The sequence below is a fragment of the Geospiza fortis genome, unplaced genomic scaffold, assembly GCF_000277835.1.
Source record: "Geospiza fortis unplaced genomic scaffold, GeoFor_1.0 scaffold1772, whole genome shotgun sequence".
In the NCBI taxonomy this organism is placed as follows: Eukaryota; Metazoa; Chordata; class Aves; order Passeriformes; family Thraupidae; genus Geospiza; species Geospiza fortis.
The window spans coordinates 251,618-279,606 of NW_005054570.1; the positions used below are offsets into that span (position 1 = coordinate 251,618).

The 27,989-nt window shown below is 37.5% G+C and overlaps 2 protein-coding genes across 3 annotated transcripts; both read left to right on the forward strand.

Moving 5' to 3' along the window:
• Positions 1 to 3,994: 3,994 nt before the first annotated feature.
• LOC102043504 (ribose-phosphate pyrophosphokinase 2) lies at positions 3,995 to 17,181 on the forward strand. 2 transcript variants are annotated; one of them, XM_031064207.1, is made up of 7 exons: positions 3,995 to 4,175; positions 6,765 to 6,785; positions 9,403 to 9,501; positions 10,541 to 10,665; positions 12,508 to 12,681; positions 15,484 to 15,643; positions 16,529 to 17,126. In XM_031064207.1, the coding sequence occupies exons 1-7, from the start codon at positions 4,071 to 4,073 to the stop codon at positions 16,619 to 16,621; spliced, it is 777 nt and encodes a 258-aa protein (XP_030920067.1). In that variant the 5' UTR covers positions 3,995 to 4,070; the 3' UTR covers positions 16,622 to 17,126. The 2 variants fall into 2 exon arrangements, with proteins under 2 accessions (XP_030920067.1, XP_030920066.1); XM_031064206.1 differs by lacking the exon at positions 6,765 to 6,785 and having other exon boundaries at positions 16,529 to 17,181.
• Positions 17,182 to 21,228: 4,047 nt separating this feature from the next.
• Positions 21,229 to 27,952, forward strand: LOC102044095 (toll-like receptor 7). The gene is made up of 2 exons (XM_014310686.1): positions 21,229 to 21,294; positions 24,812 to 27,952. The coding sequence occupies exons 1-2, from the start codon at positions 21,229 to 21,231 to the stop codon at positions 27,950 to 27,952; spliced, it is 3,207 nt and encodes a 1,068-aa protein (XP_014166161.1).
• The last annotated feature ends 37 nt before the right edge of the window (positions 27,953 to 27,989 follow it).

Sequence of the window (27,989 nt, forward strand, 5' to 3'; positions counted from 1 at the left end):
TCAAGAAAAGGTGTTTTCCTCTTGCTGTGGCAGGCTGTGTGCCAGAGTGGAGGGTAACAAGATATTTCCTATCTTCTGGTGTTTACCACACCAGTGCTCTGCATCAGAGCTGGGCAGTTGTTAGTGGAGATATAGCAGAGGGTTGTCTTGGAACTGTGGAAAAGCCTAAGTTGAGGGGACACCGTGGGTGCCAGGAGATATGGGATCCCTGTAGCCTTAAAACCAATACTGGCATTTTTATTGTTTCTTTCTTGCTTTGGGCTTTGCTGGTATTCACTTTATGATGTAACATCACGTCAGATGAAATATTTGCCCAGTAAGTTGAAACTCTTGGGTTGAAAGACTTTACTCTGGGAAATGTGTTCCCAAAGGTAAGAGGTCAAACACACACCCTGCTGCTCAGTGCTTGCCATTGGCTGGGTTTCAATCAGTTGCAAACTCAGCATGTGGATTTGTTTGATCGCTTTTGAGATATTGATTCTTTTGCACTCTGTATGAGGACTCTAGACCTTCATTTTTGGCCTCTTTTCTGGGTGTTGGAAGGGCCTGAAGTATACATCTACTTTTTTAGCATCTAATTTTTTTGAAAAATCTTACTTTTTATAAGCATGGCTAGAAACTTAAACTGCTGTAATTATTTCTAAAAATACATAGAGCTCTTTTAAGTGTATAACTTGAACATCCTAGCTATGTATTTACATTATTTACCTTTGTAGTCTGGCTCTACATACTTAATCCCCTGTTTCCCCACAGCTGCTTGGTTTCTAGTTAGAACATACAGATTTGTAATTCCCATCACTAAGTTCAGTTGGGACTGCACTATAAATCTGGCTCAAAAGGATCTCAATCTGTGATTACTCCTGATTCTGGTTTTTGCTTAATGGATTCTTCAGCCATTGAAATATGTTTGTAACCTAAGTGGGTTTTATGCTGTATCCTTAATTCATGGTTGTTAGTCTGTCCAAGTTTCTACTTGTTAAATGGAACACTCAAATCAGCCTTTGCAAGTTGAAGGCAGATACCAACACTTAACCTTGATGTTCATCATGTCCTGTCTTTTGTGTGTCTTTCCCAGCTAGAGCCTTGTGCTTCTGGATGCCAAGCATCTGGCTCAGAGTTAATTACTATTGTTTGCTATTGATTTTGTAAATTTCCCTTTTAAACACAATTGTGTGGTGTCAGGGCTTTTAATGTGCAGGTTCTGTTGACTCTTCTTGAACAGAAATTTATTTAAACTGTTACCAAATAGGTGAATTTGATTAAATTGCATAAAACAAACAGAGCTTGTAATCTTCAGGCAAGAGCTTGTTTTTGTGTCCTTCCTCTGTGTCCTGACTATGTGAAATTGTTTAAATAACCTCATAAACAGTTAATAAGGTCATGATATAGATGGGGGAATTTAGTAGCAATGTTAATAAGATAACTGTCACAGAGTTTGACTGCAGTGTTGTCTGCAGCTAGCTTATTGTTGTTTGAAATACAACATTCAAAAATTGAAATACAAATATTTGAAATACAACATTCAAATACCTGATTCTGTAGTTTATAGTCTTTTATTCGTTGCATGAATATAAAAAAAAGAAAGGGATGGGGCAGAAAAACACAAACCAAAACACAAACCCTAATTGCCAATTCCCCGCTCTCCCTCCAGTAAAAAAAAAAAAAAACAAAAAACAAAAAAACACTACCCAAACCCCCACCAGCATGGTTAGTACAGGCTGTATCTGATGGAACACTTGCAACACAATGACTGGTTATCTTTTACTCTCTGGCTTGGGGAAGGTGAAATAGGCAGCTCTGTGTGTATCTGTTGGTTGAGTCCATACAATACCTCTCAATCTTTGAGAAAGTAGATAATAAAAGATACTGATCTGTTGTACAGCTCTGTCTTGTTGACTGGGAAATGTGACTACTCACATTTCTATGTGACAAGTATGTCATTCTAGCCTTAAAAATGTAGCTACACTTCTTTTTCAAATGCACTAAGAGAGAAAGAGGTAGGATGTTTGTTTTCTAAGTTGTTTACAAGTTGATGTTTACTGGTAGCCCAAGATAATAAGAAAAAAATAAAATTAGTGACAACGGAAAAATAACATGGTATTAACCAGACCTATATTTATCTGAAAACTGTGATTTTTAAAAGATGTACATAGAAGTGACAGTTTTTAAAAAGAGTAAAACAACTCCAAGTGTTCTTTCAGTATATAGTGAACACAAAGATCATATACTTTTGTCACTCAGCCAATTTTTTTCCTAGTATGTAATGTTAGACTGTTAAATTAGCTGCTCCTTTTTTTTTTTTCTTAAGTAATAAAATAATTTTTCTTTGGGCATATTCCAAAGGTGTGGTATGAGACAACACTCATTATAAAGCAGGTCTGTGTAACTGCTGAGTCAGGGTGCAATTAGAATTTTTTAAAGCCCTCACGATAAACACAAAGCTATAATAATGATTGCAGCCTCATCTGTAGGCTTGTGAGTATATTCTTCACATGGAGCTGGGTTTGTGTTCAGAAGGGCTCCTACTTAAGCCTGACTAGTTTTTTCCAATTATGTATCACACTTAGTATCTTGCTGAAAAAATGTTATGGTGACCAAAACTTGTCCAGCTTCAAAAAGGGAAACAAAATATTTAAATCAAAACACAATTCTCTGAATGGCCTCATTCCATTGATCTAAAACTTAGAGAGGGAAAAAACAATTTTGTGACTAAAAAATTGTGTCTTTGTGGAATGATGAAAGCCACCCAAAGATTTCCTGACATATCTGCAGATGATGGCGTCCCTGACCGCTTCTGTCCTTCCAGAGACCTGATGTTTGATGATTTGCTTTCTTTTGACCTTAAGAAATCCTGCTAGTAGCATTCTTAGGCAAAAAATGTATCCAGTTAAGGAGAAAAATGAATACAGGATCTTTATATAGTTTGTTTGGGACTGCAGAGATCTCAAATATGGCAGCTGAGAGCATGTACTCAACTATCTTGATAGTAATAAATCAAACGTGTGCTTATCATTAAGATGTTTAAAAGCAGTAAATTCCTTTCTGCAGAAAGCTGATGAGTCTTACATAGCACCCTGAGAGATGATAAACAAAACTTGTTAGGACTGTGTTTGATTAGAGCAAGCCTCAGCATTGAAGGACCCATTCGAGAAATTATTCTACCCACATCTGGGCCATTTGGATGGTTTCCAATCAGAAACTTCAGCTTATTTGTGTCTTGGGTAAAGATACAACCTTTTAAAGGTTCAATATATTCTACCATTTAATAACTGAGACTAACATAGTAGAGCATGAATTTGCAAGGTCTGATCACTTAATTACTTAGGAAGTCTGTATGTTTTGTGTACATTGTACATGGATTTAGGGAAAAACTAAGGTTTTTTTGTTATATTTATGTGTAGGTTTTGGAGTAACAGCTGTGAAAAGTTAGTGTAGTTCAGCAGTAGATGTCTTTTGCTTGGATCTAGAATTGAGAAAGGATTACGCATTCAAGAGTTTTGTTTTATTTTTCCTGTTTAAGTTCGATTTAATTTTTGAATTCTGTGATGTGATCAGTGATTGACCCCAGAATTTGTCTTGAAATCTGTGGAAGAACAAAAAAACTTAGATACTCACATAAGGAACCAAAGCATGTAAGCACAGTCAGAGGAAATAGACCACAAAATGAGAGCTGAGCAGTGGTAAGCTGTTGATTGGCAGCCTTTGTAGTTTTTCTGTAAGATTTTTGTCTTTTAAAAACACTTCACTTGAACATCATGGTGTAGATTTTATAGCTGTTGATTGGTGCTGACCTGATGAAGACCATACTGGCTTATATTGAAATTGTCAAGGAGACTCTTATGGAAATTGCTGGAACAATAATCCTACTCTAAATGGGAAGTTTACAGAAGACCTATGGTCGTTTGTTAAAACACAGCTGTTTAGGTTTTTTTATTATTTTTTAGTAATGCCTTTCCAGTAATTTAAGTGTTGAAATGATCATCTCTTTCAGTGTAGAGATTGGTGAAAGTGTGAGAGGGGAAGATGTGTATATTATCCAGAGTGGCTGTGGAGAAATAAATGACAACTTAATGGAACTGCTCATCATGATCAATGCTTGCAAGATTGCATCATCTTCCAGAGTCACTGCTGTAATTCCATGTTTTCCATATGCCAGGCAAGATAAGAAAGACAAGGTAGGTAAGAATTGTCATTTTGGAAGGCTTCTATTCACTTTGCTCACTTGAAATTTTTAGAGATTAACAACTTTCATAAACATTTAAGTGATTTGAAAGATTTGATTTCCCCCTCCTGCCTTTTCTCTTGGTAAAGTGTTCAATTATTTTATCCACAAGGAATGGAGCAAGACAATAAATTAGGTTTTTTGCTTGTGTGTTGATAATTTGCATGCCTTCAGTTTGCAAAAGTAGGTATATTCTATGTGTGTGGTCTATTGCAGAGTACTTTGCTAGCAAACTGCATTTTATGGGATTGTTTATCCTGCTTGTTCAAAGTTTTATTTTTGTTTTGTTTTTAAATCCCTATTAATGTGGAGAGAACACCTTTTTAAGCATTTTAATTGCTTGGAATTAAATACTGAATTCAAAGTGCTGTAACAATTATGTAGGTAGGTTTTTTCCTAGATGGTTAAACAGAGCAAAATGGAAGGAACTGATAAAATCCACAATACATAACAGAAATTAACAAAACATTATTTTATGCTGCCAGACAGATTTAAAAAAATTATATCTGTAATATTTTTTTTTATTTACAATGACAAGCAGTTGTATGGAAACCCTATAGATGCTCTACTGATTTTATTGCCCTTTTCCTGAATGTGGTCCGTCATAACTGATGAATATATCAGTTCAGTCCAGTTGGTAACACAATAACAAACACTGTTGGAAGTGAGACTGATTTTAAAAAAGAGAGAACTGGACTTTATCTCTACTATATGTACAAAAAAAGACCCTTTGAGAGGTTATATGAATGGTACTTTTACCTAAGCTTACTTGAAAAGAAGTAATAAGAAATGTGAATTTGGCTTTAAAGATTGGATTGCAATGGTTGTTTTCTGGAAAATTATCTCTCTCTTTTACTTCTTATAAATGGACTGCCCCCTCTCTTTCACTGTGGGCATCAAACCATTCTGCAAACCTGTTGATTTTCATATTCTTTTAGATTAAAAACTTAACAAGAATGAAGTAATGGATAAGCTAAAAATAATAGCAGTTATTACAAAATATGTAATAGTCAGCCTGTGATATCTAAGAACAAAACTAAAAAAGCTATTTTCTGGTATATTAGTTCTTTAGGTGTAGGGTCTGTAATACCATACTACTTCAATGAAAGTCTACTTGCTATACTTTCAAAAATGGAATTCAGGCATTAAAATGTAAGACCTATTCTATGCCTACATCTCTTGGTACTTAATTTTTGCTGTGTTTTGTAGTGGATGATGCTTTCCCTTGATCAGAAGGGCTGAAATACTTTATATCAAAAGACTTTGAAAGGGTATCAATGAGCATTTTGTTGCTAAGAAAGGAAAGCTTCTCACTATGTTTTGATTTCCCACTTCATATTGGGAAGTTCTGCTGTACCATCCTCTAAGTTCTTGGTGTGGGAAAAGGATGAGTATATTCTAAAATTTCCATGCATCTAAATTGTTGTGTCAAGGGTACCCAAATTTCATATGGCAGACTTCCAGAGACATTTTAACCCCACAGTGTGGTGGCACAGTGCATGCCATCCAGGAACATTTTGTATTTCAGAAATGCAGTGGAAAGTGATTTTGAATAATAGAGATTTTGAGATTTTTTTTCCAGGCTGTTCTCTGTGTGTCACTGAGTTCCACAATTGTAGGCATATATTTTTTGTCGTTGTTGTTTGTGGGGCTTTTTTTCCCCCTCTGTTTTGCAACTGAGAAAATGTTTGCCATCTTTGGAAATTATCCTTGGTAGCTGACCTCTGTTGCAAAATAAGCTATTATACAGCTGTTAACATTGGGCAGCTTATTGACAGGGACATCTCCCCTCCTGCTTGCATCAGATCACTTGGTCTTTGACCCATCATGAGTGCACAAGCTTTGTGTGCTGCCTGAAGTGTCAGTAAAGTGCCAGCCATTTTCTTCCTATGATCACACAGAGATTTTCTTCTCTGGTGGAAGATGTTGCTGTAGTTTGCTTGACTTTGAATTGAAGCAGTATAATCTTCAGTACATGGATGTTGTTTTCTAGTTTGAATTTAAGTTAGTGGCTTTAATTCATTATGAACTAAATAGCCTGAGTCCTTGCTGCTTAAAATAAGCATGTATTTGTCATACCTCTGGTGCAGTTATGATTTCTGAGAACAATGAAAGTGCTCTTCATTTATTCATGTAAGGAAAGGGCCTTGTAGTAAAAATCTTAGTCTGAGCAATTTAATCTACTCTGAAAATTTTAGCACTAAACTTGAACTATCTTTAAATGAGAAACAGTTAAAAAAAATCAAAGGCTTACTGAGAATGATAAAAAAGTCAGTAAATTAATTTAGATTCAGTCCAGTGCTGCCCTAAACTAGAATATTTCTGATGCACAAGCAAGCTAAACTTAAAAATAGCTCAGATGTTTCTGTGCTTTGACTATAACTGCACTCATGCATCCTCTAATTATGCCAACCTTCCAAACTGTGGGCAGGGAACATTTATGTAGGATGCTGCAGAGATGCCTTTGAGATAAGTTAGAAGTACAGTGACAGATGAGTTTGGTGTTCTACAGCTCATGTAACTTTGTTTTTTTGATTTGTAGAAGGGGTCCGTGGAGCGTTGGGTAGGTATAATTTATTTATTTTTTTATCTAACACTACGCATTTCCATTAATATGGCCTTAAAGGGTGAAACTTACTGGGTTACATTATGTATAACTAGGAACATTTTCAGTTTCACTTCTTGATTTCAGTTGTGTTTCACCTAGGCCATGACAGTAATCCTGTGGAATAATTGCTACAAGAAAACCCCTAGATTTAGTTTAAAAATTATTTGGATATTCAAGATAATGGCTGTCAATTTCTGAGGCTTCAAAGCAAATCTCAAATTTTTGAAATTATAAATTTGGGTAATGCATCAGTGAACATTCAGTATCCATACACTCCACAACTGGCTTTCTTGGAAGTGAAAGTTCCAGTTATAAATCTTTGGGCTTTCTTTGATTTCCTTTCTTTTTTTTTTTTTTTCTGTTCAGTGTGCATGTGATGAATTTTGAGCAAGACAATGTACTAAGATGCTTAAAGGCAACGAGCTTTGATCTTAATGGACAACTTTTACTTTCAGCTATGTGTCCTTTGCACAGTTACTCTTGTGATGTTGTTTATATTAGCTTTGTGGATTCCCCCTGCCACTGGTAATTCAAGTGATTTTTTTAACAATTTTGTTTCTGTACATAATCTAATGCTGCATTTCACACTAATAATTCTGAAAATAATCTAAAATTACATCAAAGAATTGAACAATGAATACTGTGAATCTGTGTTCTTACCTCTCTCATCAAAAGGGAACCTTACAAACTATGTTATAAGGAAAATCATGAGTTCTCATTCACCTTTGTCATCCAAGTTTCTGAATAATGAGGTCAGGTTAAATGAGGTTCCCATGAAGGGAAGTGTCTAGCCTGGAAAGATAGGATAGTACAATCAGGAGAGCAAACAATCTCATTTCAGATTTACCTGTTAGTCCAGCTTTAAACTAGAGCTTTGGAGAGAGCTGGTAAGAGAACACTGCAACAGAATGAAAATAATAGATACTAATTTTTTTTTTTGTTAGATGTTGACAGAGATTTGAGAGTATTTTGAAGTCCAGTTTAAAAATGTCAGGTGCTAAAATGAGCTGAAGTGATCAGGAATTCAAATGGCATGAACAAAAAATTGCTACTAAAAATAGAAATATCCAGAGAGCTTTGGACAACTTACAGAACTCAACTTAAATGAAGAGCAGTGTTGTTCTCAGTAAGTGGAAAATCAACTGTGCTGAAGCAGTAATGATGATGAACTTTTCTGGAAGTGACATGCATCTGAATTGCAGAGATCTAGGGAAGTGCTGGCTGTTGCATCTGCTTTCTGTGTGTTTTACACTGACAAAATGGTGGTGATGTTCTGTGAAACACAACACCCAAAAGGGATGGCTTCCAAAATGAAGAATTTCAGTAATGATGGTGATAAACTTGATCTGGCCATAAAACAAGACTGCAGTATCTCAGTTTCTATTCTGGAAGTGTTTTGTCAATCTGCAGGTTAAAGTGTCCACCTAAACTAGGAACAATTTTGATGAAAATATTGGCTTCTTGATAGGACACAGATGGAAAAACATCCAGGCTAAATTGTCAGTGATTCAGCTCATTGTCACTTATGCCCTTGAGCATCAATGGAAGGAAAGCAGAGGTACCCTGTAATTGTGTGTATGGGCTGGAAGGAGAGGAAGTTCCTGGGAGGTGAAATGAGGCTGTTTGATAAGGAGATGTAGCAGGAGAGAATACTGTGCCAGCAGAAAGCAGTCTGATATTGAGATGGAAACTCTGACTTGCAGTTCTGCCTTTATGCTAATGTTATTGCCAGTTATTAGCCTTATTTAAAGATTAGCAAAAGAAAGCAGGAGGTTTTGTTTAGTGTAGAGAAAACTGTCTAGGGAAACAGGTTTTTACAGAGTTTAAAAAAATGAAAAAACTTTGGAGTAGCTAAAAAAAAGTGAGGTCTCTTCCAGTCATAGTTTTCTTTTTTTGCTTGTTTTTTGTTCTGCATCCTTGATACTTTTCAAAACCTCTTCACATTGGCATTAACTTTGCTAATAAGATTTTTATTCTTCTTTCATTCTTTCTACTTAGGATTTCTTCATCCTCCCCTGTGCCTTTTGGGAGTTCTAGACTCCTAATTGCATCCAGGAATTAAACATAAATTTAAATAAAAAAGTTAGGGTAAAAGACCCCTGCCAACAAGGATCTGCTACAAGCTTTACTGTGTTATGAAGAAATGCTTGATACTAACATTGTTTTAAAGCAGTGTTCTCAAAAGTTGGGTTCATTTTGCCTTTGATCTTTGGATTTTGCAATGTTTCTTAGAACAAGATAGAATTGAGTGTTTCTGTAGAGTAGAGAAGTGAAGTTAGCTGAAATTTTTAAGTAGAAGAATTGGAAAACTATATCCGAAAATTTATCTCTTTAATACAAAGCATTATTAGGCAGACTGTGCAAGCTGTTTTTGATTTTCCTAAATGCTTTACTGAGTTTCAAAACCCAAGTAACAAGATTGACAGGTTGGTTTGACTAAAATTCTGAAGCTTTTCATATCTAGATTCCAAATATTGTAAAGGAAAAAACCAAGAAAAATAGCTAATCTTCTGATTCCTTGCATCTAGTCAAAATATTTTTTAAATGTAAATGTTTGTGCTTTATTTCTCAGAGCCGTGCACCAATCTCTGCAAAACTTGTTGCCAACATGCTGTCAGTGGCAGGGGCTGACCACATCATCACCATGGACTTGCATGCTTCTCAGATCCAGGTAACTGTTGGTTCTTACCTGCTGTCCTAGAAGCTCGACTGAATTAATGTGACAAACTGATAGTAATTCTCTGTGGCTTTGGTCAGTATTTTGAAAGGACATGCACAGAACTGTGAGGGTTCAGAGAAAGTCTTGCTACCTGTTTCTAATGAAACTCCATTTTAGAAAGAGACCAGTCTCGATTTTATGGGGTGATTTTGCAGTTACTTCAAATATTTGTGCATTGAAGCTTTGGCAGAATTTGCCAAGTCTAATGTAAGAGCTTCCAGAATATAAAATATACTGGCTTGGGGCAAGTTCTCTTAATCTTAGCCTTGTCAGAGATTATAGTGTTGCCCTAGGCAGAGTTTTGTTGTTACAGCCAAGGGTGTAATATTTTCTTAAAAGAAGTGGAGATGGAGCCTGGCAACCCTTATCTGGCTTACTGCTGAATCCAACAAATCACAAAACCTTTGCCTCAGACACAGAGCAGACATAATTTGTCATTCTTATGTGTACCTTGTTTTAAGAGAACTTGTTTTTTACAGAAAACACCAAATCTTTCATTTCTGGTGCTCCATTTAATCAGAATTTCTTATTATGCTAGATGGCTGTCACATAAATAAAAAGGTCTAAACCAGATTTCTCGTTTTTACAACTTGTACCAAGATTCCATTTCCTCCCCATGTTGAAATACTGTTGTTAATGTCAAGCAGTTGAAATTTATGGAAGTTGAGTATTATTCACTGGATGTTTTGAGAGCTTTCCACTAGCATGAATTTACTTGAGTGCCTGAAGCTGATCATCTTTCCTGATTTTTATATCAATTGAGAACACCTGTTTCCTTTTTCACTGCTCTTGGGTGATATTTTTCAAGACCTTAATGTTTATTTGACTTCAGCAGCATTTGACAGTAGTATCAAAAGCAGAAATAGAGCAGTGTAAAATAGTAATGAAGTTCTGCCATTCATGAAAGGCAAAGGCTTGATTCTTTCCCTTTGTCTTCATTCCAGGTGAGATACAAACACATATTCATGAAACTCTTTCTCTTTTGGACTAGGGTTTCTTTGACATTCCAGTAGATAACCTGTATGCAGAACCTGCAGTCCTGCAGTGGATTAAAGAGAACATTCCCGAGTGGAGAAACTGTATCATAGTCTCACCTGATGCAGGTGGTGCAAAAAGGTACTATACAAGCCTAAACCAATTAGTTTTACATATAGTTAGTGGTTAATGGTCTAGTTTGTCTAGTCTTCTATATTCCTCTATGAATTGTGCAAGATAAAGAGTACATCACTGATGAATCCAACTGCATTGTAGAAACAGAACTACTTCTTCCAATGCTGTTCATGCTTAAAAACATTCAGGAGTTTTCTATACTCTAAAGAAGATATTTTTCTCTCTCCCTGGATATGACCTCATTAGCTGAATCCCTCCACCAGAGGGAAGAGATTTTCCCTGCTGCTTGCTTCTTTAGCCAAGTTGCTGCACCCCTTCCTGCTTCGCTCTGGAATTGCCTAAGCTTCCCTTCTCTGTCAAGGCATATGGCCTATTCCCACTGTACCTGCTGGCATTTAGGTAAGAGCTTGCTTGACTCATTTCTTTTTTCTTTTCGTTATTGAGTTCCAGATGTAAACTTGCTGAACCCAAGTTTTGCACTATAAATACTAGAAAAAGGGAATGAAAGTTTGAGTGGCAAAGTGTAAAAATAGAAAACTTAGTTCATTGGAGGCTTTCTTCATTCACAGCATGTGTTACTCATTTAGCAGACTCTGTTTTATTTGGTATTGATTGAGCATAAACCAATACCAAAGCTGAGAAGCAGGCTGGGTGGTGAGGTCATAAAGCATGCCATTGAGGCAAAATGCTTATTCTCAGGTTTTATTGCTCATGCTGCTGCTGCAGAGGGAACAAAGACAAATGAAGTAAGACTCCTGTAAGCCCATAGCAATTTAAATGTCTGAAATGTAGTATGGGGAGAAGTGTGAAAGACTGTCATAATTTGATTTTAATTGAAGTCCTTGAGTCTTCAATTAAGTTGTGAGCGTTCATCTTGTAATGATTTTTAGAGAAATAAGACTGAATGGAACTCCTAGTTGGTTTTTGTTTTTTAGATTAATCAAGTTAAGGATGTGAGGAACATAGAAAGCATTCTAAAAGATCTCTTAGTCAGTTAAATTTCTTTGTTTGTTCCTATCAGGATACTGTTATTTTTGCATTTGGTTTTTATGTTGGTTTTGTTTTTAACACAAAATACAATCTTTGCTTAGAATTCAAGTCAGAAGACAGCATTTTTCCCCTACCAAATATTTTTGCATTATCAAATTAATGATACAAGTTTATTTTTCGAAGATCACTCTCACTGTATTTAGTATAGATAGTAAATAAACAAACTGGAAAAAGGCAATCGAAATCTGTAACAGGTGAAGTTTATTATTACACGTTTGTTTGGCCACCAGAGGTCACCCTGAAGAGTTTTAAAAGATCTTTGTCAAGCAGATGTATGCTAAGGGAATTATTAATGAAGTAAGCTACATGATTACTAGTCAAGTACTGTGAAAAGAATTATTAATCACTATTAACTTGTTTGGGGTTTTTTTTCTCCCTTTGGCTTGGTTTCAAACCCTGCAATGGTATTTTCCAGTTAGAGTGTTAAAGTGCACATTCCCGTAGGCTTAGAATTTACTTCCCCCTACTTTAAATTACCTAGTGTGACTGGTATTGCAGCAGCTTAATAAAAGCTTGTGAATAGCTGAAATGTTTTCAAAGCCAGGCACTTAATGACAGAAAACCAAAGTCAACTCAATTAAAAAACCGATTTTTGGGGTATAGCTTAAGACACTCTGGTTCATAATTAGCAATTAATTAAGATTTCTTCTATCTGTCTCATTCTTTGCACAAGTTTTTGCTGTGGTAATTGGAAAGCCAGAAGACAAAAACTCTGTTTTGTGACAAAAGCATTTGTATGACTGTTTTTTCCTTTTAAAATGGTTCTCTAAACTTGGTGTATTTCTTCCTGTAACTTAGGGTTACTTCAATTGCTGACAGACTGAATGTGGAATTTGCTCTCATTCATAAGGAAAGAAAGAAGGCAAATGAAGTGGACAGAATGGTGTTGGTTGGTGATGTGAAAGACAGAGTGGCAATTCTTGTTGATGATATGGCTGACACATGTGGCACAATATGTCATGCAGCAGACAAGTAAGTGTTATTATGGTCTGTCTCACTGCAGTGTTCTCACTCATTGCACAGCTGATGAATACAGTTGTCCTCAAAGCGTATAACCCAACCTGACCTCTCTAGTATGAAGCCATTGATATGAAGCCTTGAATTGATAGGTCACAGTTCTGTGGTTCAGCAATGTCCTTCTTTAGAACATGAAATTGAGAAAATATTTACAGAAATATATGATCTGTACCTAGGAAGAGCACAGAATAAATAAAATGTCATAACTTGAAAAGGGCTTGGGCCTTTCAAGTGCACTTTACAGTTCCAAGGCAGGAGCAACAGCTCAAAAATCATTCCCTCCTTGAACCTCATCATGGAGCCTTTCCACTCTTCTTAGGCAATCTTTAACAAAGCTTTACTGGATTTAACACTCTGAAGTATTTTCACCATAGTGTCCAATGCAAATATAATATTACTTTTCACTGTACATCTTAAGCATAAAACTACTTGTCCTTTTCAACCTGGGAGGTGAGGATAAGTTTTCCTGTCTTCTGTCTGAAAGTAGGTTGAAGAGTTCTCATTTCCCTCTTGACTTGAGGAACTTGAGTTTGTTCAGTCTTTCCACAAGGTTTGTAGACTTCTGCTCAATTGTGATGCCTTCTGGATTCCTTCCAGCTGTTCTACTTCTTGAAGAGGAGCTTGTGAATGTAGACCCACTATCCCAACTAAGGCTCTAGCAGCAGAACTGAGGCTCTAGCTCAGTAGAAAGGATTATTTATGGTTTTCCAGGTGCCTTTATGCTGGTTCTTTTCAGGTTAGTAGAAAGGCTGGCTCGTGTTGATCTGGTTCTCAACCAGCACCCCAGGTCCTTTTTCACCAGACATCTTTTCAGCCTCTCTTCCCTGAGCCTGTGGCACTTCATGAGGTTGTTGTGACCAAGTCAGGACCTAGGACTTGGCCTTATTGAACCTCATGCAAATGGCCTCAGTCCATTGATCCAGCCTGTCCAGATCCCTCTGCAGAGCCTTCCTGCCCTCAGGCAGATCAACGCCCCCACCCAATTTGGTGTTACCTGCAAACCTAACTGAGGGTGCCCCACTCTGCTTGTCCAGATCCCTGATGATGTCAAATGGGTTTGGCCCTAGGGGAACCCCACAAGTGACTGGCTCCCAGCTGGATAGAACTCAATTCACTACCACTTTCTGGCCCAGCCATCCAACCAGTTTTTTACCCAGTTAAAAGTATACCTGTCCAAGCTACGAGATGCAGATTTCCACAGGGGAATGCTGTGGGAAATGGTATGAAAGCAAAAAGTGAGCTAGACATTGTTCTTGGTGGTTTGAAGTAAAGTTAATCTCACAAGTTTACAGTCTTTAGTTGCAGACTTGTTATTTGTACCTACAAAAAGGATGTCAAAAACTCATATATAGTCTTGTGTTTCTTAGATTTGTCATGGAAAATTGATGAAATTTTGCAGAGATGTTGTATAGTTGTTTGCTATCTGCATTCTAATCTGCATCATACCTCAAAGTATTCTTTTGGGCTGCGCCCTTTGCAGATCAAAATCACAAATTGCCTAGCCAACATCTTTTTAATACTCTTGTGCATAGAGGAAGTTAATTCCTGTCAAAAACCTTTATTTCTTTCCTGTTTTGAAAGAAGCACTCCTTTTCCTACAGTCCATTTCTAGAGACCAAATTTTAAAGCTGTCAATCACCTTCAATGTATCTGCAGTTTTCACTAAGAAAGATGTTTTTGCTTCAGTGATGTTGCCGTGTGTCATGCTCTTGGCATGAGCTAGTGCTTTTCATTAATGTCAAATCCAGGCGGGATGTACTTTGTGTATAATAAGGCTCATGGACCAAAATACTCCCTAGAACTCTTTTTGCCTCAGCAACCTAGATGCATATCAAGCAGATGAACTAAGGAACATATTTTCAGATACAACAAATGAACTTGCTTAAGTACAAGCTCAAATACACACACTTGGTACACACTCACCCTGTTGTAATGAATACACCTTCTAGGCTGCAGGTACTAAATGTAGTGCTGAAAATGACCAGAAATTTTAAATTCTGTTAAATCATTCAAAATGAGATGGTGTTTCTGTGGTTTTGTCTTTTTTTTTTCTCTGTTATGCTTCCTCCTGTGCCTTTGTGATGATCTGATAAAATTCCTCAGGGCCTCTGTTTCTAAGGCTAGAGAAGCAGTTAGGACATAGCTGAGCATCTGGAGGCATTGAGGCCATTAGAAACTAAATTAGGATATTTTGAGTCATTCACAAGGTGTTCTAGTTTTTTGATTTATACTTTTTTCCTCCTCATGCATCACTTCACTGAGTGCTTGGATCAGCAGCATGTCTTCCCACAACTTTGCAGTAAGCTACGGTTTTAATCATTAACATTTCTTCTTCCTCAGAAACTCCTTCCAAGCAGAACTGTTTGAATTGCAAATGAAAATAAAGGTGGACAATAATAGAGGCACAATGGAGTTGTGAATACTGCCATCCAACCTATTTAATTTTTTGCCTGGTTAAGATAGAAAGCTTGTACTGGAGTTCATTTTTATGTTGTGCTGGTATGGTCAAAAGTGCAGCATTGTAGATTAGTATCACTGCTGCAAATAAGAACTTTTAAATTTAATTATGATTTTTGTTGGGGATTTTCTGAGACAATTCAAACTTCTTCAGGTTATACAAATATCAGAATTATTTTGTAGATATCTTATATATAGGACTTCGTAAGTAAAATGCATTTTAGAGATTTGTATCTGGCTTCATCTATAACCATATATGTACACAGGCATCACAGCATGCTATTTTTGTGTGTTCTACAGGTTAATGTCTGCTGGAGCTACTAAAGTTTATGCCATTCTGACTCATGGCATCTTTTCTGGTCCTGCCCTCTCTCGGATTAATAATGCATCGTTTGAGGCTGTTGTGGTAACCAACACAATCCCCCAAGAGGAGAAAATGAAACATTGCCCAAAAATACAGGTACAGTGGTGTTATGTCATTTCTTTAGACTCAGTATCTGTATTTTACTGCTCACAGGTGCTAGAATTTGTGCCTTGAGATGAAATTAATACTCTTAAATACATTGTTTGCAAAACGTTTTGCTAAAACATGCTAAAGAACTGTTTTAAGGGGATTCAGGTAATATAATAGGGCACTTATTTGGTATTTTTGGCAAATACCAAAAATATTTGGTATTTCCCGCACCTTGAGTATTGTGCTTGATTGTGAAAGAGTGAAAAATGTAAAATTGATTGGGTTTTTGGTTTTTTTTCTTAAATCAATATTATTCGTACAATATTTGGGTGTAGGACCTTAGTTATTCTGTTGAGGAGGCCACAGAAATCTTAGGTAACACTATTTTTTCTTGAAAAACACAAATGGAATTGTTCTGAAAAGTCATGTGTCCCTTTTCAGGTTTTCCTTAGTATAGAGTGGAGCAAAGCATAAAAGATTGATGTTTTAAATGCATTACTGGATTTTTTAAAAGCTTAAATTTTGGTATTTATTGAAACAGGGCAAGCACTTAAAAAGGTGTGCTTCCTTTAAATTGTTTATGTCAAGCAGACACTGCCATCTGATGGCAAGAATAGTGGGGCTTTTTGACAGCATGCCCTTTGTCAGAAGCACTCAACAATATGACTCTTCAGTGATCCTAGTCAATGCATTCTTACTCAATTTTTGAGTTCTTATTTGGTATTATTGCAGTTCTTATGTATCTATTTAGTGCCTAAGCTTTAATGTTTTATTACTTTCTAGAAATAAAAACTACAAAGGTAGATGGACTGTTTGTTTATATGGCTCTAAACAGCATAGTTTATTGCTCTTGGCATGCCATCAAATTTTTCTTCTCAATTTTTCTTTCAGTTTATTGACATTTCCATGATCCTGGCAGAGGCAATTCGAAGAACACACAATGGTGAATCAGTGTCTTACCTGTTCAGTCACGTCCCCTTGTAACTGCAGGGGATTACACTGCATCTTTGCAAAGGTCTCTTAAGCTAGCACTGTTTTTAACTATGCACATCAACCATGAGAAATTATTATCTTTGTACAATTCGAGAGCTTGTATGTTTAATTATCATATTTGTCTTGTAATTGCCATTTGTTCTTTGTAAATGGGCAATAAATCTCCATCTTGCAGAAACCTTAAGAATTCTCTTGAGAGTCTGGAAGTCTTGTGCGCTGTGCAAGTTCTTCTGTGTGCCTGTTCTCACATTTGGCTAACTGCTGCATCAGATCCACTTTTCTATACAGAACTACAAACTGTTCACAGAACTTAACAGGATGTACATGTGTAAGATCATTCTCTGTGTTAAGCTAAATGCTACAGACCTGAGTTTCTTATATCTGTTAATCTGTTGGGCAAATATCTGGGGTTTTTTGTTTATGTTTAAGTACCATGAACAGTATTTTGTAAGCCCTAACAATATGTAAAGGTCATGTTAATTTTGAGGAACTGTTAACATATACATTGTATGACCTGTTTGATACACTTAATGTTCACCTTTTTCCCCACAAGATATTTGGGGCTGCTGTTTTCTTTTGTAAAGCTCTTATCACATTAAATTGTTTGCTTAACATCTATTCTGTAAAGTTGCTGTCTTGTAAGATGGATGTTTCAGTATTATTAATATCACTTGTGCAAACAATGACGAAGCTTTGATCATGAGCAGTTTGGTGTAAATTTCATTTTCTTCTCTGTCATTTTAGACATTCCTGATTGTGATGATAGGAATAATTTTATGAAAGCTTTCCTGTTAATATTATAAAGATTTATTGTGCCAAGTCCAAAGAGAAAATTAAATGCACTTACACAGACTGGTCTGTACCATGGTTGAAAAGTATCTGAAAATGCAGGGGTTTTCAGCCTGCAGAGTCAATGGATCTTCTCCAAATTCCTGTTACAAAATACCACAATACTTGACTGTGCAGTGAGTGAACTAGGCTACAGTAACAAATCATTAATGTTTAAACATTAGATAATTAAAATAATTATGAAAACAATTTTTCCTGATGTGTTATAGGACAGCTTATAGCCAAGTATGGGTAATGCACTCAGTAGTGGATTAGGGTGGGGGGTCGGGACTCAAAATTGCAATTTTGTAATTAGGTCTTTGAATCCTATTAGGAACTGTTCTCAGTCTTTCTGTTAGACGAGTAATGTGTATTAAAATACTATCCCTGCACCTAGGAACTCAAGTTTCCACAAAATTTTACAAAAATTACCACATTGCATTACAGAAGTTGAAGGATTTAGCTCATATTTGTACATAAACTTTATATTGACTTGTTCCACTTCCCTAGTGCAAGTACACATTTTTGGCTCTCTTGGTAACAGTAGTTGATGTTTGCAGCTTTGCTGGAAGCTCTTGCCATAGACTCCAAGGGTTTTAAATGTCAAATGCTCAGAATCTGGTGCTGAGGTATTGGACAGTGGGGAGTGAAACATCAATGTCTTTTATGTACTGAAGAGCCCAAAACTGAACTGAGGTAACGATTCTCCTTAGCCCTTCTTTGGTTGTTAATGCTAACAACCAAATGTTGTAATGGTTGTTATTATAGGAATACTTTATTCTCTTTTTCTGCAGTAGCCAGATTAATTTCTATTTGGTCTTTAGACCTTGTCATTTTCTCCATGGTCACCAAGCTCTGAGTGCTTTCTCTGCTCTTGTTGTAGGCCAGTCTCCTCCAATGCCAGTCTCCTGTTTATTGTTTTGGTTAGTTTCAGTGCCTGCAAATACATTTCTGCAACGGCTATCACCAAAGAGCTTACATTAAATACACAGATCATACATACAGAAGCTTTAAGGCATCTGCAAGTGATTTTGTTATCATTTCCCCAATTTTGCTATCCATTTCTCTTTTTGGTTCTTTTTGCACATCTGTCTACATCAGTTAGAAGAGTTGACTTGTGTATTTCAAAAACTGAGCAGGATAACTGCTTTTCTTGAATAATTTCATGGGTAAATTATGCAATGTGACACTGAATGTTGTATTAACTATGAATAGGTGAGGTTGTATCCTCATTCTTGAAAAAAGGGTCAGCACTTTAGATAGAAGGCATTGCTGCAAGACCTTAGGACTGCAAATAAACTACCCAGATTTAAGATGAACACAGTGGAATCCTAATATTGATAAATAAGTTAAAGCAACTTGCTGTAAGTTTTCTTTTAGAAGACGGGGGAAAAAGGAAGCATGAATTCACCAATCTGATTACAAACCAACTGATGACAAAACTCATAGATGAAGGGCTAAAGCAATTACAAGTTCCTGCTTTATTTTAAATTACATTCTTCACTCACAGCAGCAGCAATATACATTTGTTCTTACCAGTGGGTCCTCCCCTAACATGTGATGTAGTAGGAAGTGCTTTTTTGGTTTTTGGTTACTTTGTGTTTCAGAGGAGACAAGAGATTATGTGTAACTTCTGAAGGAAACAGAACTTTTAAAATCCGTAAGCCATTAACTCCCTGTGCCTCCAAAAATCAAACTATATTCTGGAGTTCTGAACTACAGTGCATTTACAAAATACAGCAATATTTCCCACTTTGAAGGGACATATTGCTGTATTTTGCTTTCCACATTTCATTGGCTTAAGGAAAAAAAAGCAGCAAAAGCACACTCTGTGTTTCTATTAATGTTTAGCTAAACCTGCAGTTTCACTCTGTAGAGAATTGAAACTCCTGTGCTCTTAGATGGGCAACAGCAAGTTTCTAATATAAAGAAGAATCAGCCTTATTTCAAAATAAAATGCTGAGTGTCTGAAGTTTGTGGATTTAGACTGCAAGGAAGATCTCCAAAGATCTTGTGCACCTGCAAATAATTATTGGTTTGGGTGATTGGACATGGATTAGGAAATCCACTTGCAACCAAAACAAGTAGATATTAAGCATCTCATGCTCTGGTGTCACATAGCAGGGACATGGCTGGGTATTTGAAGAAATCAACACAGTCCAGTTTGCGTCAAATCATTCTCTTCTTTCATAATTAGTTAAGCACATTATCTTTGCTATAAGGTCAATAATGTAAATGAGGGGAAGCTAACTTTCCTTTGTTGTGACATCCACAGTGAAATATCCAAAGCAGGATAGCTAGTGTAGAGTGTTTGCTAGTGTAGAGTGAAGGTTTTCCTCCTACCAGAAATTTCTTGAATGGTCTTTCAACACACAGCAGGATTTTAGTAAGATTTTTGCATTAGTTATAGTAGCACCCAATGAAAACCTCAGTGTTTTTTGAAAAGCAAAATCCAATTATCAGTAAAGAGAAGAAGAATTATTCTGCATTGCAGTCCTTCTAGGATTCAGGCACAAAGGTGAGAAATATAGTCCTGAATTAATATATTTAGGAATTAATAAGCCCTTTTCTAGGCCTTGATTGAAATAGCAATGATGCTGTACATCTTCCCTGTTTATGTCTATATGACTCAGACACTAAACACAGAAAATTTGAAAGAATGATTACAAATTCTTTCCTTGTTTATTCTTCAGGTTCCTATCACCTGAAATGAATTTCTCACCCCCACTGTAGTCAGAGAAATTATAAATTGCAATTTCAAATTTAAAGAAAAATATATGGAGAAGGAAGGCATGAAGAAATCCCACAAACTCCACCTAATAAACATCCTAAAAATCAAACCATTCTGTTCTAGTGAGCATGGAGTCTTGTAAGTATGAAACTGTCTGAAAGAAGCCATGTTCTGTGAAATGCTGGATTGTCATCAGCGTAAGTCTACCCATGTAGTTTTAAGCTTTGGCCCTTCTACACTCTCCCACACAGTTTTGACCTTGTTGTATGCCATTTCCTGTGCCCTTGCCACTATCTATTTTATCCTCATTGGGCTTGTTTCCCTTCCCCAAAGTCCCAGTCACTTAATAGACATTTCTTCAACAGAGTTTTCAACTTAGAACCATCCCTCTTCTTGAAGCTGTTCTCATCAGAAGTGAACATCAAACAATAATAAGAATTATTAAACTTCCAAAACTGAACTATTGTTAACATCAATAACCAACTTCTGTCTCTCTTTTCATGCAGCTTACACTAAAAAGAGGGGGAGGGGGAAAGGAGGAACTTGAGCTTCTTCAAAATCTTAGTTTAATCTGAAGTGACTGACATGCTGATGTAACACATTTTTCTCCTTGCTGATTGATCTTAAACTTTGTGGCCAAATATTTCACAATTGTCCTTTGGAATTCCCCATAGCTTGGGTGTTAACCTTTTTTTGAGTAGTTTTTATAGTTTTTCATGGTGTGGCACTGTATCTAGGTAAAACACAGTTTGAAATGAAAACTGTTCAAAAGTAGCATAGAAGGGAGCATATTGCAGGATATGAGAATAAAAGCACATGGATGTATGAGTATCGTAAGAATATTTTTAAAGGGGGAAAAATAAGAGTACTCCCTTGTTTCTGTGGGGGTGGAGCAGTAGATGAGGTGCTGTTGTTTAAAGTACAAATGTTAGAGGAAGTAGGTTGCAGCAGTTGTTTCACATTCAATTATTTCTCAAGCTGCAATTGAGATGAAAAATAGTGATGGAGTAGTGATTTCTGCTGTTGTCTTGAGTGAGTTATGTCTTGTTACATTCTCTTCTGCGCCTCAGCTGAACCACTGGAAACCACCTGGATGCTGTGTTCTGCTCTGTTTTTATAGTCTCTTCCAGCATCAAATCTGACAGACCTGGAAGCACACAGAAAATGGTATGTTAAACTTTCATTTTAAAATTGCTCTTAGGTATCTTTGACTGGTACTGTTGTAGAAGATTTTCAAGAACATATTCTGCTTTTCTGTTTTCTAAATGGTACGGTTTACTGTTACGGTTAGAAAATGCAGTGCATCATGACCAGAAAGGAAACTATTCGTTTGCATTAAAACTTATTGTACAGCAGTGCTACAGAATGAGCAATGAATGTCTTATCAAAATGCTCTAAGTTCTTCGCTGTTTATTTTTCTCATCCGTTTCCTCCTGTCATAACCTAAAATGCATGTGGAACCTCTACAGAAAACTTTCCTTCAGAAACACATAGCTGTACTGCTGCTGAATATTTGAAGAACACCCTAAATAATTAAGAGTTTATGCACATGCCAGTTAAGATCAGTAGATTAGTTCTTTTCAAACTTCTTATAAAGCCAAGCACAGATCACAGAGAAAAGAACAGCTCCCATACTCTAGCTGTACATTTAAGCAGGCCTCTCATTGCAAAGGCATTGCACAAGACAGCATTGCTTTTTGCTCTTATTAGAAGTCTTTTTGTTTGTTCTGGTACTAGAATGGACATGAGGTTTTACACATGTGAATATCCAGATACAGCAGCAGAATGTAACTCTATACAGTTCAAATAGCTAATGCATTAAAAAGATTATCAGGAAAGGGAAGAACATACAAAGAAATTAAGCACAAAGATCATAGTAGCTAGACTGGCTCTGCAACAACACTTAGCTTCCTAAAAATATTGAAATATGTGAGAGTTCAAAATCTGAGCATTGTAAAAGACTCAAGAGTCTTTTCTTAAGAAACATATTCAAAAAAATATTAATGAAGACTTTCAAACCCCAGATTCACTGCCTCTAATTTCAGTCACCTAAATGTGCAGCATTAATCTCTGCTTGGTGTGTACTCAGGCTGATCTCCCTTGATCTCCAAACCCAGCAGTTCCTGCAGAGAGGCCTCTCTCTCTCTCCCACTCAAATTTCAGTGCTGCTGTGCTCCATGGGCATTTGCCTTGGGTAACCAGACTAACTGTGGGCTCCTAATTGGTCTGCTAATGCAGGAAATGGAGGCAGGCAGCTGCTGGGACATTACAGGCCATGGTAGATAGGTGTTCTTTGGTATTCCATTAGTCTCCTAACATCCTTCACATGTATAATATGCTGTGTCCCCTGGGAAAGAATTAAGGAAGGCAATTTTTTTCAATAATATATCCCGATTTTTCTTTGGTAGTGTCTCTTGTCACTCTAAGAAAGACCTTCAATTTTCCATGTAATTTAATAGCAATGGCAGAGTCCTTCCTTCTCCTTCCCACATCCCTGACCACATTACTGGAGAAAACAGGATTCTACTGAAAAGCTTGGGTGGTGAGAGGAAATTAATGCCTTTTACCTTTTCCAAATTCCCTCCCCACTTACTCTGATTATTCTCATTTATCATTTTTATCCAAGTGCTTTTCTACATCTGGAGATCAAAAAACTTAATCCTGCTCTAAAGCGGATTGGCTAGACTGTACTGAAAACACTGGTGAACTCTCTTACCCAGTGAACTCTGGGTGAGTTTCCTAAGTGAATTCCAATAAGCCAAATGATGGTTAATTTGATACCTAGCAAATGAAAATAAGAGTTGGAGATAGTAAAATATGAATACACAGGCATGGCCTGGTCAGTCCAAATGATCCTTCCCTGAATAATTTTATGAATGACTGCCATGGCTATCAGCCATGGTATTTAGCTACCTTGTCTTTTCCCAGAGGATCTGTGGAAAAGAAGAAAGCACTGCAGCACTTCCAGGGAATGGGCAAAGAAACCATGGTAGCACTGCAGCACTGTGTCACTGTATCAGGTTACACTGAACTCAAGGTTTGCAGTGGACTTTCACATTTTTCCTTCTGTACTGGGGCTCTGTAATTCCAAAGATGACTGAAGGAATTACCAAAGTGATGCCATCTGCATGTTGAGTCAAGGTAGCAGAAGTGCAGAGCTGTGTGAGACCTGATTTGGCTTCTCTCACATTTGCTGCCCTGTAAGACACCAGTGCACTCTTCCCGATACACAGATGCAGAGGTAGATCAGTATAGTTCCCTAAGGTAACACAGAAACACAAATTTGTACAGGGGACACAGTGCTCAGAGTAAACAGGGTGAGCAAGAGGAAGCCTCACTTCACCTCCAAGCCTGTGTCACCTGCAAGGCACACCTTTGGCAGCACTCAACAGGGTTCACACAGACTGCTAGGCAGGTCTCTGTATGTTCTTGTGTCCCAGCTAAAGAGATAAAAACATTTCCATGTATCTTGAATATTTTACCAAATCATCCAATTTTCACCTGCTTAACTGGGTTTTGACATTTAATCACTATTATGCCACACGTAACCAATCCTCGTTTAAGCCTTCTATGTGCCATGCAAGCCTCCACCACCGAGTTTTCAAGGGAAAAATGAGGCTGTTGATTTTCGTGGGGTGACTTGTCTTTAAAACTCTTGACCAGCACCAGACACAAGCAGTTAAGGTGCTAGGCAAGGCAGCAGGACGGTCTCTGCTTGTGCCACACAAGCTAAGCTGGCAGCCTGCCAGCCAGGGTTTCCTGGACACTGACTGCTGCTGAGGAAGTAACAAGTAGGTTGTGAAATATTAAAAACCTTTACCATAATACACACAAATCTGTCAGCAAAGACAAGTCAGCAAAGACTTGACAGACAGAGAAGCTTCCTAACATGCCTGTGGGATTTTAGCTCTGGTTATGTAGTCTGATTATTAGTCTTTTATAAAACATGCCTAATTTTAAACTTGCCTTTTTATGTCCCCACCTCAAATTGATATTTTTTTTTCATACTTCTTCCCTTATTGGGCAGTGAAAATGCAAAATGGTATGAAACTTTATTGAAATATAGACATTGACTGGCTTAGGTCAACTCTACATCCTTTTTGACACTTATTAGAGGAAGAGTACTTATGATAATGTCAAATTTGAATTAGGAACTCAATCACCTGTTAGTGAAGTTTTGAAAGTTTACACAAGCTTTTAAGTGAATATAGATTTCACCCATCTTGCATACAATTTGAAAAAATAGCTGTGCTCATCTATTCCTTTATGCAAAGGCAATCTGCAGGATGTTTAATGCCTCTTATTTTCCCTTTTAAAAGAATGTTCATAGAGACATAGACTTTATTCACCCCTTTTCACTTTTTCAGGAGATATTTTTTAAAAATTCCTTTTTGAGAGAGTGGTATTTATTTTAATACTAGAATTCTTGGAGATAAAAAAAAAAGCATTTGAGGGAAAAAAAAAACATATGCCTTCCGAAACCTCTAAGCCTACTTGCACATCTATTCCTCATCAGTGTGAGACAAGAATCAGAATTTAGATGTATAGTTGGCCTGACCCAATGTATAGATGAAATATTCTCATTGCATTAAACTAACACCTCTATTTTTCCTTGGTTTTAGGTACCTTGTGCAAAGATGTCAAACGCATTGTCATTTATCTTGCTCTTCATATTCCCAGTGCTGCTGTCAGGGGCTTGGTTTCCCAAAACTTTACCCTGTGATGTTAAATCTTCAGAAGATACTGTGACAGTGGACTGCACCGACCGGCGCATTACAGAAGTCCCCAGAGGGATCCCTGGAAATGCTACCAACCTTACCCTGAGTATTAACCATATTCCCCACATCTACCCAACATCCTTTGGTCGTCTTGAAAACCTCCAGGAGATTGACTTCAGATGCAACTGTGTGCCTGTCAAAATGGGGCCCAAAGATAATGTGTGCACCAGCCCACTGGAAATTGAGAATGGCAGTTTTGCTGCCCTGACAAGACTGAAGTCATTGTATTTGGATGCAAACCAGCTGGCAGGAATACCCCGAGGTCTTCCTGCTACTTTAACCTTGCTGAGCCTGGAAGCAAACCATATCTTTTCTATCCAAAAAGCCAGCTTCTCAGAGCTAGCAAACATAGAGGTATTGTATCTTGGACAGAACTGTTACTACCGCAATCCATGCAATGTTTCATTTGAAATTGAGGAAACAGCCTTCCTGGCACTGAAAAAGTTAACAATTCTATCCCTGAAGTCCAATAACTTAACACAAGTCCCACCCAATTTGTCATCGACTCTAAAGGAATTGTATATTTACAACAACATGATTCAAGAGATTCAAGAACAGGATTTAAGTGGCCTTCCCAACCTAGAAATTCTCGACCTAAGTGGCAATTGCCCACGTTGCTATAATGCCCCATATCCTTGCATTCCCTGTCCCAAGACCTCAATTCAGATACATTCAAAGGCTTTTGACTCCTTGGAAAATTTAAGGATTTTGCGGCTTCACAGTAACTCTCTTCAGAGCATACCCAGCAGCTGGTTTAAAAACATCAAGAATCTCAAAGAACTTGACCTCTCCCAGAATTTCCTCATGAAGGAGATTGGAGATGCCCAGTTCCTGACATTTCTCCCCAGCCTTGTGCAGCTTGATCTGTCCTTTAACTTTGAACTGAAGGTGTATTCTCCCTACTTGAATCTTTCTAAGACATTTTCCTCCCTCTCTAACCTGGAAACCCTGAGGCTCAAGGGTTATGTCTTTAAAGAACTGAGCGCACGAGATCTACATCCACTACTCAGTCTTAGGAATCTAACCATGTTGGATCTCGGGACTAATTTTATTAAAATTGCAGACATGACAGTGTTTAAAGAATTCCCAGCTCTTAAGTTCATTGACCTCTCAGTGAATAAAATTTCTCCTTCTTCAGGGGAAAGCAACTTCTATGGATTTTGCTCTAATCCTGGCATTTCAGTCGATCAATTCAACAGGCAAGTACAACAAGAGATGCATTATTTCAGGTATGATGTGTACGGGCGAAGTTGCCGTTCCAAAGACATAGAAGCTTCTTCCTACCAATCTTTAGTTAAGGAAGATTGCCTTAACTATGGAAAAACTCTGGATTTAAGCAGAAACAATGTATTTTTTGTTAACCCCTCAGACTTCCAGGGACTTAGCTCCCTCAAATGTCTCAACTTGTCAGGTAATGCAATAAGTCAAACTTTAAATGGAAGTGAATTCTCTTACTTGTCTGGATTGAAATATCTGGATTTTTCTAACAACAGGGTCGATTTGCTATACCAAACAGCTTTCAAAGAACTTAAACTTTTAGAAATTCTAGATCTGAGCAATAACAAATATTATTTTATGGCAGAAGGTGTTACACAGTTGCTTAGTTTTATTAAAAACCTAGCCCATTTGAGGAAGCTGATGATGAATGAGAATGACATTTCTACCACTATTGATACAGGAATGGAAAGTCAATCTCTTCGGATTTTAGAATTCAGAGGAAATCGTTTAGATGCTTTATGGGTGGATGGCAATTCTAGATACTTGTCCTTCTTCAAGAATCTGACCAGCCTGGAAGAACTGGATATTTCCTTCAACTCACTCAGTTTTTTGCCTCATAGTGTTTTTGAAGAAATGCCTCCCAGTCTCAAGATCCTTAACTTAACAAATAATCGACTGAAGAGTTTTATCTGGGGAAACCTCCCCTCTCTGAAGAACCTAGTAACTCTGGACTTGAGCAATAACCTTCTGACTAATGTTCCCCGAGAACTGTCCAATTGCTCTTCATCTCTGCAAGAACTGATGCTGCGAAACAATCGCATTCAGCGATTAACTAAATATTTTCTCAGAGGTGCTTTTACATTGAGGTACTTGGACCTCAGCTCAAACAAGATTGAAATAATTAAGAGATCTAGCTTTCCTGAAAATGTCATTAACAACCTGAAGATGCTGCTTTTGCACGGCAATCCTTTCAAGTGTAACTGTGAGGCTGTGTGGTTTGTCTGGTGGATCAATCGGACGCAGGTCACCATTCCTCTTCTGGCCACTGATGTCACCTGTGCTGGCCCAGGGGCACATAAGGGAAGGAGCGTGGTTTTCTTGGATCTGTACACCTGTGAGCTGGACACATCATATCTGATCCTGTATGCTCTGACAGCTTCAGCCATCCTTGCCTTAATGGTGATCCCAGTGATGGGCCATCTGTATTTCTGGGACGTGTGGTACAGCTACCATTACTGCACTGCCAGGCTGAAGGGCTATCGGCGCTTGTCTTCTCCAGCTGCTTGCTACGACGCCTTTATTGCCTATGACAGTGAAGACCCAGCTGTGAACGAGTGGGTGCTGCAAGAGCTGGTTGAAAGGCTGGAAAACCAAAAAGCCAGGCAGTTCAATTTATGCCTGGAAGGAAGGGACTGGCTCCCAGGACAGCCAGTCTTTGACAACCTTTCCCAGAGCATTCAGCTGAGCAAAAAGACCATATTTGTGCTGACCAACAGGTATATTAAAAGTGGCCGCTTCAAGACAACATTTTATATGGCTCATCAGCGGCTTCTGGATGAAAAAATGGATGTCATTATCTTGGTATTTCTTGAGAAGGTTTTGCAGAAGTCCCGCTATGTCCATCTGAGGAAGAGGCTGTGCAGAAGTTCAGTCCTGGAATGGCCAACCAATCCTCAGTCTCAGCCCTACTTCTGGCAGTGCCTGAAAAATGCCATAGCTATGAGTAATTCTCTGGCTTACAACAAGCTTCTCCAAGAAACTGTTTAGTTCTACCCTTTCCCTTAAATATTGTTATGATAGACAT

What these genes read in the sequence shown, in the direction of transcription:
- LOC102043504 (XM_031064207.1), top strand. Translation starts at nt 4,071, where the DNA reads ATGGAACTGCTCATCATGATCAATGCTTGCAAGATTGCATCATCTTCC. An exon ending in GGCAAGATAAGAAAGACAAG is followed by an intron (nt 4,176 to 6,764) that starts GTAGGTAAGAAT and finishes TTTGATTTGTAG; the next exon opens with AAGGGGTCCGTGGAGCGTTG. An exon ending in AACATTGCCCAAAAATACAG is followed by an intron (nt 15,644 to 16,528) that starts GTACAGTGGTGT and finishes TTTTTCTTTCAG; the next exon opens with TTTATTGACATTTCCATGAT.
- LOC102044095 (XM_014310686.1), top strand. Translation starts at nt 21,229, where the DNA reads ATGTCTTGTTACATTCTCTTCTGCGCCTCAGCTGAACCACTGGAAACC. An exon ending in CCACCTGGATGCTGTGTTCT is followed by an intron (nt 21,295 to 24,811) that starts GCTCTGTTTTTA and finishes CCTTGGTTTTAG; the next exon opens with GTACCTTGTGCAAAGATGTC.